Source organism: Dipteris shenzhenensis, chromosome 21 (genome assembly GCF_047967505.1).
Source record: "Dipteris shenzhenensis isolate YYH24624 ecotype China chromosome 21, Dip_SZ_1.0, whole genome shotgun sequence".
In the NCBI taxonomy this organism is placed as follows: domain Eukaryota; kingdom Viridiplantae; phylum Streptophyta; class Polypodiopsida; order Gleicheniales; family Dipteridaceae; genus Dipteris; species Dipteris shenzhenensis.
In genome coordinates this window covers 49245697-49259964 of record NC_141616.1, presented here as the reverse complement: position 1 = coordinate 49259964, position 14268 = coordinate 49245697, and the positions used below count along the sequence as shown (strand labels likewise).

General features: G+C 43.4%; 1 protein-coding gene across 2 annotated transcripts; it reads left to right on the top strand.

Moving 5' to 3' along the window:
• Positions 1 to 4772: 4772 nt before the first annotated feature.
• On the top strand, positions 4773 to 7105 carry LOC147888994 (uncharacterized). Of its 2 annotated transcripts, XR_015543053.1 has the most exons (4): positions 4773 to 4985; positions 5089 to 5185; positions 5351 to 6457; positions 6602 to 7105. XR_015543053.1 is itself a non-coding variant. In XM_087392932.1 (3 exons), the coding sequence occupies exons 1-3, from the start codon at positions 4794 to 4796 to the stop codon at positions 6397 to 6399; spliced, it is 1338 nt and encodes a 445-aa protein (XP_087249058.1). In that variant the 5' UTR covers positions 4773 to 4793; the 3' UTR covers positions 6400 to 7105. The 2 variants fall into 2 exon arrangements, 1 of the variants encoding a protein (XP_087249058.1); XM_087392932.1 differs by having other exon boundaries at positions 5351 to 7105.
• Positions 7106 to 14268: the final 7163 nt, after the last annotated feature.

Here is a 14268-nt window from a genome sequence, read left to right as displayed (position 1 = left end):
TTATATATTATATATTATGTAATTGAGGACTGAAGGCAACCACCTCCAACGGCCCATGCATCTGACGCAGTCAAACATGATGGTAACACACACACACACACACAGAGAGGAGTATCTATATATAATATATATGAAGAGAGATAGAGATAGATAGATAGATAGATAATTAGAGAGAGAGAGAGAGTGAGAGAGAGAGAACAAAGTGAGTGAGTGTGTGTGTGTGTGAGAGAGAAAGAGGGGGGGGGGGGCGATAAGGGAGGTAGAGAGAGAGAGAGAGAGAGAGAGAGAGAACAAAGTGGGTCTATGTGTGTGTAGTTGACATTAACAACACCCCTTTCCATAGTGAAGAGTAGACAAATTTGGAGTAGGAAAGAGAAATGTTTAATAGATAAACTTTGCAATAAACATCCATAAAAAATGAAGTAGCATCATTAAAGGATGAACAATTTTTTTTTAAAGAGAAAATGTGAGCAGTAGAGCTTTGAGAAGTCGTTGGCAACGTCAGTTTTATTGAAGAGGGGAGTCTGCCCACCTGCCACCATCCAACAAGCAAAATAGTGAGAACCAACTTGGGGCGGGGAAGCGGGGAAACTTTGGAGGGGAAAAAACAAAGGGATTTTTTATACTAGAGGGAGAGGGAGAGGGGGTTTGAAGCCCCACGTGCAAAAAAACCACAATGAAAAACCCGAAGAGACCTGTGAGAGCTGAAACGTGGTTTCAGAGCGTGCGTGGAAGTACACGAGGGCCGTGGGACTTGTGGTGACTTTGGTACAAAGTGGCTACAATCAGTGCAGTGCCAAGGTCATGGGCAGGGGCTAGGCATCATCATTTGGAGCAGTGTGCACACAAAGGGGTGGTGCACGCTTTATGGAGGCCATAAGAGCAGCGTTGTAGTAGACGCAACAACATCGACAACTATAGGGGGGCAGAGTAGAGGTAGTCTAAGGTAGACACCAGTGCCGACAAACTATGCAAGGGCAGGGGGCCAGAGAGGAAAAAGGGGGGTTGGGTTTGAAGAAGGGGTAGTACAGGTGAGTGATGATGACTATGAACTAGGAGGTGAGGATAGAGGAGTGAAAAGAGGGTTTAAATAGGGTGTGTAGTCAGGGAGAGGAAGAGTAGTCGGGAGTGAAACAGTTTGGGGGGGGTGTATGTGGTATAGGGATAACTAAAAATGAAATAATTAGAAAAATACAAAATGAAAAATAAAGAAAAATTAGGGGGGGAAACAAAACAACGATGGAAAAATTATGAGAAACAAAGGGGGGATTTTTTTATCCAATGTAAAAAAAAAGGGGGTTTTACAAAAATTTGGGTGAATTAGGAATAAATTAGAGGGAAAAGAGAGTCGGGGAAAGGGGAGTCGGTGGGTTGGTTAGGGAGTAGTTAGTAAAATACTAGGTAGGGATTTTTAAAAATTGAAAATTAGAAGATAGTAAAAAACCAAGGGCCTAAAGAGGAAATTTGGAAAACAAAAAAAAGGGGGGGGGGGGAGGAACATTAATAAAGAAAATTCGAGGGAAAAAAGGGGAAAATTTTAAGGAATTAGAAAAAAATTAAGGGAAATTAAGAAGGAAAAAGTTAAGCAAAGGTTAAGTGTTTTCGTTGAGGGAAATTAGGAAAAAGTAAGGAAGAGTAGGAGGGAGAAAAAAAGGGGGGGAAAGGGTAGGGGGAGACAAGTTTAGAAAATATGAAGGATAATAAGAACAATGAGAAAACGAGAAGGAAAGGGTTTTAACATAAATTAGGTAAAAGAGGAGGAGGAAGGTAGAGAGAGTTGGGGGGAGTTTTTGAGGGAGGGAGAGGGGAGAGGTAGTCTAAAAAGGGTTGTCAAAGGATTTATAAAGGAAAGAAAGGTAATTTGCAAGGATAAAAGATAAAATGAGAATAGTATGTGTGTGTGTGTGTGTGTGTGTGTGTGTGAGAGAGAGAGAGAGAGAGAGAGAGAGAGCATTTTTCAATGCACAATGGAGGGTTGAAGGCAACCACCTCCAACGGCACATGCATTTGACACAGTCTAACATGTTGGTAACAAACACACACACACACACACACAGAGGAGTATCTATATTTATATCTATATCTATCTATATATGTATATTACATATATTTATATATTATGCCAATGTTTAAAAATGGAGGCCAACTAAGCAGTAGTTTGAGACTTGAGACCAAAACTAAGCCAGAGATAAGAGCCGGAGATGAGAGAGAGAGAGAGAGAGAGAGAGAGAGAGAGAGAGAGAGATAGAGAGAGGAAGAAGGAGAGAGAGAGAGAGAGAGAGAGAGAGAGAGGAGAGGGAGGGGAGAGAGTGAAAGAGAGAGAGAAAGAGCTAGAGATAAGAGCCGGATATGAGAGAGAGAGAGAGAGAGAGAGAGAGAGAGAGAGAAAGTAAGAGAGAGAGAGAGAGATGAGAAAGAGAGAGAGAGAAGAGCGAGCGAGTGAGAGAGAGAGAGCGAGAGAGAGAGAGAAGAGCGAGCAAGAGAGTAGAGAGAGAGAGAGAGAGGAGCGAGAGAGAGAGAGAGAGAGAGAGAGAGAGAGAGAGAGATGTTGGAGATTCACTCTTCATATATAGAATAGATTTAATTTAGATTGTACAAGGATTGTGAATAGTGGAGACACAGAGAAAATAGAGCAAGCTTTGACACATAAAATGACACAAAACTTTATTCTAATGTATTTTGACTTAGGCTTGCACCTCACCCGTACTTGGTTTGTTGGCATACAAACAACTCAAAAGACACACAATACTATGAAGCATATAGCTTCGACTCTATAGGCATGAATGCCTCGACAAAGAGACTGACTAAATGCTTTGATCACATTTATGTAGCTCTCCACCTGCACTCGACTATGCCGCCTCAACTGGATGCTCCTAGAACCGCCATGCAAACTCTGAGTCGCCACATGTAATCCATGTACTGGTTGACCATTTTAGGTTAGTCTCTCTCCACCAATCAAACAAGCTAGCTCACCTTGGTCCAATAGCAAACCACCACAGCCACCTTGTGTAGTATCTATGCACCAATCATCAAACACACGTACCATTTGGTTCTCCCATGAGGGAGCTATGCCCAACATGCCCTCCCTCGACCGAAATGGGAGAACGCCAAAAAAGAGTGGACATCGTAGTCCTATTAGGAACTAGGCATCATAGCCTATCACAAACATTTGCCAAGCATCATAGCTTAACGTCGGCATCGAAGCCTAATCATTCCGACAATGAAACATACTACCAAAAACGCAATCGCAAAAATACTCTGAGATGTCTTAGAACTTAGAAGGCCCAGTCTTGATCAGGAAGATCATTAGATACAAATCTCGCCATCTCGTTCTGGGGTGGAGGTTCTCCGACCATACAGGCATTTGCCTTCCCTTATTTTGTTACTTCGTCTTTTTGCTTCTGAATGCAAAACCTTTCTATATGCCCTGGCTTCCCATAGAAATAGCACGTTCGAGGTTCTGCTCTTGAACTACCAATGGACTTCCTCTTGTCTTTTGCCATGAATGCAGTGCTACTAGGATAGAGACTCTCTTCTCGTTTCTCTTCACTCAATAGCAAGCCTACACAATCAATAAAATCAGCTTCGTCATCTAATCTCAAAATACGAGCAGATTCACTATACCTTGAAGGTAAGCTCTTCAACAGTATGGCCTTTTGATCTTCATCTTCGATCTTAGATAGATCCGAGTTCAAGAAGCTGTTGGGTATGCCCTCATAGGAGAATGCATGAAGACATGTGGTGCTGGTGATTTGGTTACTGTAGTTGGTTGATGGTTTTCTATTGGTCCATGCATGAGGACATAGATGATTGGCTACCTTGTGCATGTGGTGGTACGTGGCGCAAATTCAATGATTGTGATGATTCTAGACGAGCAGGGTGGCGGTGCAGTGGCCAGCCCATATATCAGGAGGCAGCGATCCTTCTTCTACTTCTCTTTGTTGAAGCCATGAGCTGCAGAGCCATGTGCGATTAGTAGGTCTTTGGAGAGCAACTGCTCTGTGTAGAGTCCAATAGTAGTGTGTCTATTTTGTAAGTCTACAACAAAGCTTGTAAGCTTGCGCAGATGATTGTAGGATTCAGTTGTGTCTTTTTTGTTCACAGATAGCTATAAAACTGCCAACAAACCTCGTATGGTTGAGGCATAATTGTTAGAGAATAATAAAAGAAGTCGAGTCGGTTTGTGTCCACTTTACATGCAATCATCAATTATTCTATCAGTGGGGTATCAGAGCGGGTGATCTGAGGGTCTGGGAGAGAGAGAGAGAGCAATTTTGGGCTAGAGATAGAAAGAGGGCATTAATATAGATTTATATTTATGTTTATTTTAACATATCTATATATATATTTATTTGTATATATATAAAGTATATATATATATATATACATATATCTATAATAATGATTTCACTCCTAATGAGGGGTATTGAAACTTGAAATTTTAATTCTTTAAATTAAAGAATTTCTAAGATCCCTCCTTGAGACCCAGCGGAGCGGGTCTCTAGCCCGTCGTAGAGGGGTCAAGTTACTCGTATTGGCCAATGGAGCAGGACGCGCGGAGGTGCTAGTAGCGAGCAAATGGCTTGAGCTAAGGGAGGAGGGGAGCGGGGCGCGCTAGAATGGCCGTTGGAAAGGGGATGGGGTGCGCTAGAATGGCCGTTCGATGAAGATCCTACGGAGAGGGTAAGGTCAACTTTTATAATTATAATTATAATTTAAAAAAAAGGGGAGTCGACTTCTTTACTTGTTGCGTGTTTACGTTCTCTGTCGAAAACAGCATCTCTTGGTTTCTCATGGCTCGAGATGAGACTCTGGTTCTTTGTCGCCCTGTTGGACAGCAGATCGTCTCCTTCTCCCTCCAAAGTGCCCACGGTGAACTCCGCTGTAGATTTTCTGCGAACGGTTCCACTCTCGCAGACGTTCCGGCTCAGGCTCAGGCTGAAGAAGATGGTGTTTCTGTCTCTTGTCACTGCGCTTCTTCACAGGTCAGCACCATCTTGCCGACTCCCTGTTACTCTCAGTGTGATGCATGAGAAAGTAATTTGTGATGGGACTCAACGTTTTCATGCGCATGGCTTGCCTCTTTAGGTTATAGATGAGCACACACAGGTGTCCGTCCTGCTACCCAACGGCGTTGAGCTTGTGTGTGAGGCTGCGAGGAAGACTGGGAAAGACGATGCCGGTGGTATAGCCGTCGTTTCTCCCTACACTCTTATCATATGTGTTTCCTGATGCTCTACGGGACTGTTAGAAAGACGTGTTTTGTAATGCACAGGGATGTCTTCTTCCTGCTGGCAAACAGCAAGAGCTGAGATTGGCGATAACTAACAGCAGCTCAACTCTCTGGCAGCTGCAGGGCTTTTCACGAAACTCTCTTTGCTAGACCGGTACCTCTTCGTATGGATCCTCGTGGACATGGCGTTGGCACTGGTTATCGGATACTACGTCAAAGGGATTAAGACAAAGCTGGAGGTTGTGAAGCTAGCGTCCGTCTCTCTTCCCATTGCCGTGGGGTTGTGGGTGATGATGTACCCTGTTCTGTGCAAAGTTCGCTACGAGCTTCTCGGCCAGATGGTGAGGACTGGGGGACTCGCTCGGAACTTGGTGTTGAGCCTCGTTCTGAATTGGCTGATCGGCCCTGCACTCATGACAGGCCTCGCTTGGGCTTCTCTTCCTGACCTCGGCCAGTATCGATCAGGAGTGATTCTGGTCGGGATTGCTAGATGTATAGCTATGGTCCTTATATGGAACGACTTGGCGAAAGGTGACGCGCAGCTCTGTGCAATCCTGGTGGCTGTCAATTCGGTCATGCAGCTCGTGCTCTACACTCCCCTTTCTCTGTTCTATCTCAAAGTTGTCTCGAGAGGCAAGGGCATCGACGTGACTACATGGGAGATTGCCAGAAGTGTGCTGCTGTTTCTCGGAGTACCCGTGGTGGCTGGAATCATCACCAGGTACTCTCTTCGTTACACAGTCGGACGCCGATGGTACGACACCAAGTTCATCCCTTTCATAGCTCCTTGGGCTCTCATCGGCTTGCTGTACACCGTTTTCGTGATGTTCTCTGTCCAAGCACGCCAGATCATCGACAACATCGGAGATGTGGCAAGGGTTGCTGTGCCTATGCTTTTGTATTTCTCCATCGTCTTCTTCTCATCGGTAGGGGTGTGTCGGTATCTGGCCATCCCCTACTCTCAAGCTGTCACTCAGTCCTTTACTGCCTCCAGCAACAACTTCGAGCTTGCCATAGCTGTGGCAGTGGGGAGTTTTGGCATCGACTCCAAAGAAGCGTTGGCTGCGACCATTGGCCCTCTTATCGAGGTGCCCGTCTTGTTATCTTTGGTGTATTTGACACTGAAGCTTCAGCAGACCCTGTTTGGCCCGCAAGTTCGAGGTTGATTGCTCATTTTGCCAGGAGACTTTGCTTGGCGGGTTTTCCTGTTTCCCCTTAAACCTGGTGAGCACATCAGTATTACCGTGTGAAACTTATTTATGGTTCTTATGTGCACACTGCAAATGATTTCTCAAGTCAGGCCTTCGGTTAACCATTTGCTGAAATTAGCGCGAGTCTTTTCAAATCAATTATAACGCAGAAGAACAGGGGCACCCAAATGTCGGACCACTGTTCCATATGGAACCCAATTGAATCCATTTTGAAGTAGCCACGGCGGTTGAGTTTGATGGCTAAGCCAGATGGCATTGCAGTTCTTCGAGATGCACATAGTGCCAGACGAACTTCCAAACAATTCTAAAGCATGTATTAAGTCATCAATTTCTGCTCATTCGCAACAGACAGGGAGTTTAGTTTCAGACCTGTGTAATATTGATAGTCATAAGGGATTCATTGGCTAAGGCAAAAAGCAAGAGTGCAAGAGGATATCCCTGTTGAATTACCCTTCGTGACCATAACTGAGGCTGCAGCATTTTGAAATTATGCATATGAAGGTGAATGGGTTCAAATCCTCCATACTCCGTCACCTATAATAAAAAATATTTAAGGAAGCCGATCATAAGCCTTGTCTAAGTCCATATTGACAAACATCCACGGATCTTTATGCTGCATGGCCTAATCCACTGCCAATGAAAGCTTGATAATATTTTCAAATATATCGCTCCCTTGCTGAAAACTATACTGTTCCTTGCTAACTAGTTATCTTGGGCATCAGCCATTTCATCCACATAGAGTTTGTAGGAGGTAATACGCATCATCAGAGGTCGCTAAGCTAGAATAAACTTCACAAGCCCTGAGAAGTATCAATGCACACATGCAGAGTCACCCGGTGCTTTTTAAATAGGTCTTTATGTCACATGAATGTAACATGTAAGGTAGCCAGTGGGAGTATGGTTTCCTCATTACTATTACGGAACTATGTAGATTGTATAGTGAAGATTTAGATTCTCGAGATTGGCACTGTTTATGGAGTGTAAAATGGATGGGCTCCACTCAAGATCTGCAATGGCATATAGGTTTGGAATCTGGATGCAACTTTGGGCATCTCAAGCTCTAGGTTCACATGGTGGCTCGTCCCTATTGGCATTATTGTGAAGCCTCGATCAGACAAAAAGATGAACAAGTCGTTGGGTTTAAATGTATGCCTCAACAAATGGCCCTTTTGTAATTAAGTGGCCCCGGGATGATCGAAAAGGCTCACTGATAGGGGTGTTTCTACGTGGGCTTACTTATGGGGCTCTACAAAATCTCAGCGGTTTGACCTTTCTACTAGGGAGGTAAACTTCCTACCAGCTATCTTTGCTAGACTATTGCCAACATGGCCCACGATCCTACCTTTCACCAGGGTTGCATCTCAAGAAAGTCTCGTTTAGCTCTAACTAATTTTCACTTGTTTGCTTCGTCTAATATCCCTCGATTGTTTCAATGTGCTTGGCGGCATCTAGCACCATTGAATTCGGTCTAGGTTTGGCTACAGCTTGGTAGAGTCTAGTCGACGACTCCTACCCATAGTCTCAGAAACGGCGTTTTTGGGCACTTGAAATGGTTCACCTTTTCGGCACTGTTTTCGAAACCAAAACGGTGTTTTGGGTAGTGCCTCTGTTGCCTAGCCAGGGAAACATATATATAGAGCAGCAATGTAAGAGTGTGAGAATCTTGGAAGTGTTCTTTGACACGTAGAGGGCTGCAAACATATCCCATGCTTCTTTCGATGTCTTGACTGTGTTGAGCTGTCCTAGCATGACATCTTGCACATTCTATTTGATCAGATGATATGTGTACTTATCTTTGTTATCCCATTATGCGTGAGCTCGGGCAATGGCAGGATCTACTACAGATGCAAAAATTGTTTGTGTAGCTATAGATCCTGCTATTGTTGGTGCTGTGGCAACAGGTGGAGTAGAGCTATTGCTAGTTGGATCGTCCAATGGTCTAGGTGTAGATCCATCGACATACTCCCATTTGTCCTGAAGTACAAGAATGGTCTCCATTCGGTATTTCCATGTGCCATAATTGGAGTTGTCTAGCTTAGCAGATGCCTCCAGATTGAGGTTGCTAGTCGTAGACATGGTGCAAGAAATGTACTCAAAGTGTCATGAAAATCACTGCATGAACCAACTATAAAACATTGACTGTGACAAGTGAAATCTGACTATCGGTGAAGATAGAACTGTAATATATATAGTCCGATCTGAATTACAAGGCTTGTGGCAAATGATGCTGGGAATAGCCAAGAGGCTTTACAAGGTTGAAATGATGTGCACAATGCCGTGAAATAGCCAAATAGGCTTTACAATGATGGCATTGTGTGTGTAAAATCAAATCATGTGCTATCTACCTACTAAACAATCGACAATGCCTCTGAACACTCTGAAGTCTGCTCACTGAACTGATGAACATCATGTTCCAGGTAATGTGATGATGTGAAACCATATGTGAGCGTATGGACTGACTCCGAGTAGGTACTAGTCAGGGATTTTCGACATGGCTTAGATTGGCAACTTGGGGAGATTCAAAGCGTCCCCTCTATGGCGATCTAGTCTACTTTGATCTGGATCTATAGCAACCGTCGATCGATGAAAGAACAGCAAATAATTTCTTTTCTTTGGTCCTTTTTATGTGCTGGGTCAGATGCATCGATGTAGAGGTTGATGTGAGTGTGGGAAGTGGATTTGTCAGCGAAGATCAAAAGTGAGTGTAACTTGTGCCAAAATGTACGCATGATGTGACGAGCACGTAGAGCACGAAAAATTGATCGATTTTCCTTTTTGGAGCACCCTCAAATTCTTTCTGGATCAAGAGATACGACTTGATCTAGGTGGAGAGGCAAAAGGAGTCCAAATGTGCTCGATGATGATGTGGCAGTCGGGGGGTCACATGCAGTGAATGTGCCTAGCAGGGACTGTTCCTGTGGAGCTCTGTGCTGAGGTGGCACTTGTGTTCACGTGAAGTGCCTGTGGAGAGGTAAGTGTGTCCGCAAAGGGTCAGAGTGATGTGGCAGCTGACTGGGCAATGATGATGTGGTACAAGTGATGTGTCTGCTGACATGGCAGATGATGTGGATGATGACATGGATTGCTAACCTGGCAGTGTTGATGTAGCTGCCACCGTGGCAGATAAGGATGACGCGGCCAGATAAGATGCCACGTGTCGACTTATAGACCACTCCGGGGTATGGTTTGTAGACCACTAAGGGTATGGTTTGTGAAGAGCCACGTGGCCTTATTTGCCACGTGGCGATTTCTCTCAGAGGAGGTCTAGTTGACGTAGCTTGGAAGGCCGTTGTAGAGGGCGTCTGTGGTGCTTTACCTTGTAGATGCTTTGTGTTGCTAGAGTTATAGGAGACTGTTGTGGGGAGCCATTTGAGCTTGGAGCGTTTGCATGGAGGCGCAGCTAATCAGCAAGAGGTCGCGAAAACTGTTCGTTGTTGTCGGAGCTGTAGCCATGAAGATATAGCTCGGGCTGTCGTGTACAGCCAGAAGTGGAGCGAGAGCCCGTTGTGACACGGTGTTGTAGATAGAGCGGGTTGAGCACTGTCTACCCTACGACCTTTCCTATAACCACCCTACAACCTGGAGATGAGAGAAGGTCGCAACACAAGGCGGGTGGATATTGATATTGAAATGTAGAAGAGTAGGAAACTGTGAGCCCTCTAAGGAGACTCCTAGTTGCGAAACAGCACAATATAGAGAGTAAGATGTCCCAACAGTTTGCTTGTGTGATGGACCGCTAAAGAACTCAAAGTAGCTCTCTGTCTCGAAAAACTATAAGAGGAAGAACATAGGTCTCTCTTTCTCTTAGCAGTACCTATCTCACTCTAAGAAGAAGAAGAAGAAGAAGAACTCCTCATAGGTCTATCTCACAAATGAGATCTCTAAAAGGAATGAACTCTCTCTTTCACACAATCTCTCAACGGAAGAGAGGTCTCTTAGATGTAGATAGAAATCTCTCAAAGAACGGAATTTTTCAAGAATGAATGAACAGAAATCTTTCATCAACAGAATGAAAGAATGGAAGAACTAAATCTCTCAATCTCTCTCAAGAATTGCAATGCCTTAGCAGAAGGCAAGGGAGCTTTGATACCATGACAATGAAGAGGAGAGAGAAGAGTGGAGATGAGGAGAGAGGGAACAGCTAGAGAGCACACCACAAATGACTAACTATACACTAGATTTAGTTGAAAATGTAGAATATATGCAAACCCATTTAGGGTTAGGGTTAGGGTATCTAACCCTTTCCTTTATAGTACTCTATTGGGTTGGTGCTATGCACATATGATCACATGATGTTGAGCGTGAACTCTCAACACACTTTACAAGACGATTCATATGCCAAAGGTTATTTGCCCGCTGCTAAAAATCCATGGTAAGGGCAAAAGAACTTTGTAAAGCGAAGAAATTGTAATATGAGACGGTCGCAAGGACATCATGTCGACCCTGCCGAATGAAGAGTCCAGTCTTGTAGTCGGTCTTCTATCTCCAAAGTAGGAATTGGAATAAAATTATGAATCATGTAGATAATGTGATGCCATACTGGACGATAATGCATGCCGAGGCTATATTTTGTAACATCCAAAGGAAAAGAAAAAGGGGTCCTATCATCATGAATCCCCTTGAGACTCAGAAAATATGAACGTCAAGGCTCCTGCAAAGCTAGCGGAGAGGAGAAGAATCTGGACCAATGGATGCTTTCAGCCCGTAAAGAATTACCCTGTAAAGCATCCGTGCCATGCTATTCCAAGTGCGAAAGAACATGTTTCCAATCCATCAACATATTGGAAACTAGTGGACAACCTTTTATTTTTCCATCAATAGAATCCAAAATGAAGTCCCAGGGAGTGGGCTACCAATATCCAAAGGCATGGCTGGTAGGGCTGGTAAGTTCTAAAAGTAAATGACACATCATGGCAGCCCATGGTTGAGAACTCTACATAAATTGCAGCATCATGGTGCCTTTGTGAGCAAGAATATGTACATGAAGGTTAAGAATATTCAAACCTCCATGCATCTTAGGTGAACGGATATGCTACATCGAGAGCAAACGCAAGCTTTTCTCGCCATGTTTGGAGGGCCAGAATGTTTCCATAACTTCCATGGAGAGAGGCCAAAAGTGACTAAACTCAATTAAAGATTCACAAGTTTGTTTTGCCTAAGCCACATTTTCCCTCAAAGTCTTCATATAATTTTTGCCATAGTCCCTAATGACAGATTGCATTCTAGCAACAAAAGCATCCCAAGCATAATCCATGTCAATGAGACTCTGATGAGAAAGAAGCTGACACACATCATAAACCATTGCCTTGTAAGTATCATGCTGCAAGTAGCTATTGTTTACAATGAGTAGCCTTCTATGTGACAATCGATCATTTGGCATGTCATGCAAAGAAATTCTCAACCATAAAGGGGCATGGTCTGAATGCACAAAGGTATAATCCACCCACATTTTTGTAGTAGGACTATCATAATGTTGTGGGTTGACCTTGTACCGTCGATCCAGGCGTGCCTGATAAGAAGACACTGCATTATGTTGAAAAGTAAAGCCTGGCAAAAATGGTTGAGATTCTTTCCAGAGATCAATTAATCGGAGCTGAAGCAAAAGCTAAGACCAATGATCCCTTTCAAAGGCCAACATATGAGTTCGACTAGATGTATTATCTTCCAATTGAGGAGCATTATTAAAGTCTCCACATATGAAAGCATGATGACGCCAGGGATACCTCTGCATATCCTCCCATATCATACCTCTACCACGAGATGATTATGGGGCATAGACTGAGGCAAACTCAAGAATTTCTCCTTGAATCGAACACTACATAACAAGCCACCTTCCATGTGTATTATTAAATGCCATTGTTTGCTGCAACGCCTGAAAAAGAATGCTGGTCAGCATAGAAGATATCATAACCTTGAAAGTGACCATGCTATCCCGCATACATGTGCTGATTGTGCTCTTGCAAAGCCACAATGTCAGGCTGCAAATTGTTGAGATACACCCAAACTAACTTCCATTTTCTAGTTTCACACAAACCCTGTACATTGAGAGTCAAACATTTTATTTATTTTTTGGGCTGAAAAAAGTAGTGTATATTTATTAATTTATATCATGTCATACATCCAAAAAGGGTAGAACCATAAATGTCCGTTGTGGCTAATATAACCCTTACATCCTGAGAATAATCAAAAGTATAAACTCCTACAGCAAACATCTCAAGGATGAAATGAGAAGCTGAAGGTATCTTCTTGAGCATCTGATGCAGCAGCAGCAGAGGTGTCTGAAGAGTGTCCCTAAGCAACAGTAGTGTCAGAGGAATGACGATGAACAACAACAAGGCCCTGTATAGGGTCAATAGACATGGATGACAGCTGAGTAGCATCAACAGACATAGGAATGTCCTGTGCAGAAGAGCAAGAGCCATGGATCTGCATTTTGTCACCTGGAGAGGCAGCTTGGGTCTGTTTAGAAGGGGAGTTAATGGAGAGGCTCCCAAAGTTAGAGGTAACCTGTGTAGAACCAGCAGCAGCAAAAGTAGACGGAACTTTGCTTGTAGAAAGCTTGAGGTGTTGAACCTGGGGAGGAGGGAAGGAGTTCACCAGTTGAAGTAGATCTTCTTTGAAGAAAAGGAGGAATCTTTGCATGCTCATCTGAAATAAAATAGGAAAGCTTGTGTCTGGCAATATCTGCACTTAATCTTTGATGCTCAAGATTGTATGCACTAATGATGAAGTCAATTCTCCTTTTTTCATGTTCCACCATGCAACAAACATAGCATCAGTAGCAAGATCTTTATGATTAAATTGGAAATTATTTCTAGATATCCATATGAACCAGAGTGCATGGGCCCTGATGATAAACCAAGGCTCATGCCTTATCCTACAAGCATCTCCTAATAGAATGGCTTTCAAATTAACAGGTTCACCACATTCTATCTGGATAAATTTCCATACTTTCCTGGCATGAGGACAGGCAACAAACAAGTGGAAGACATCTTCAACAAGATTAATGCATCTCATACACTTGCCATCCCCTTTGCCAATGCTGAGACCTCTTGAGTTAGACCATACAGATTTATGAAGTATTAGCCATGCTAGACAAGACATTTTCTCAGGCACATTTTTAGCCCAAATTCTATGGAATCTGTAGTACCATTTGGTTCTATCATCATTTAACTTCCATCTACTATTGAGAGTTTTGAATAGATTCTCCATATCAGCAGTAGGAGTTGGGATGGGTAATAAAGAAGAGCATCCCACCCAACTAAACTCCTTGTGTATGCACAGTACTGAACCTCTCTTCCAAGACACCTCCCCTTTCCAGAGTTCCAATCTTGCCATAATCAATCCTTGTTGTTGGTTAGATAGAGAGAACTCTCTTCTGATTTCAAGCCAGGTTTTCCATTTGATATGTTCTCTACTCCACATCTAGCCCCAAGTCTGAAGCCCTTTCTTAAAAAGCTTAGCTGCAACTGTAAATTGCTCATCTGTGAAAGTAGCAGATCTAAAAATGGAGGACACCCAGATAGAATCAAGCAACATGAAGTTACCTTTGCTAGTGAAGAGAATGTAGGCTTTTATCTCTTCAAAGGCTCCCCAAATGGACTTCTACAGGGGACTCCCTTGGGTTTACAAGGTTCAGAGTTAAAAAGAGCAGAAACAAAGGGATACTTTTTCCAATTGGGTGCTCTGTAGGGTCTAATGTAATTCATGTTTCTCAAGAGAAGTTGTGCCCAATCTTCCTCAGGATGAAGAGCAGCTTTGATGATCCAAGTAGCAGACAGTTCTTTCGTAGTAGAAGAGATGTCAATCACCCCTAACCCCCCC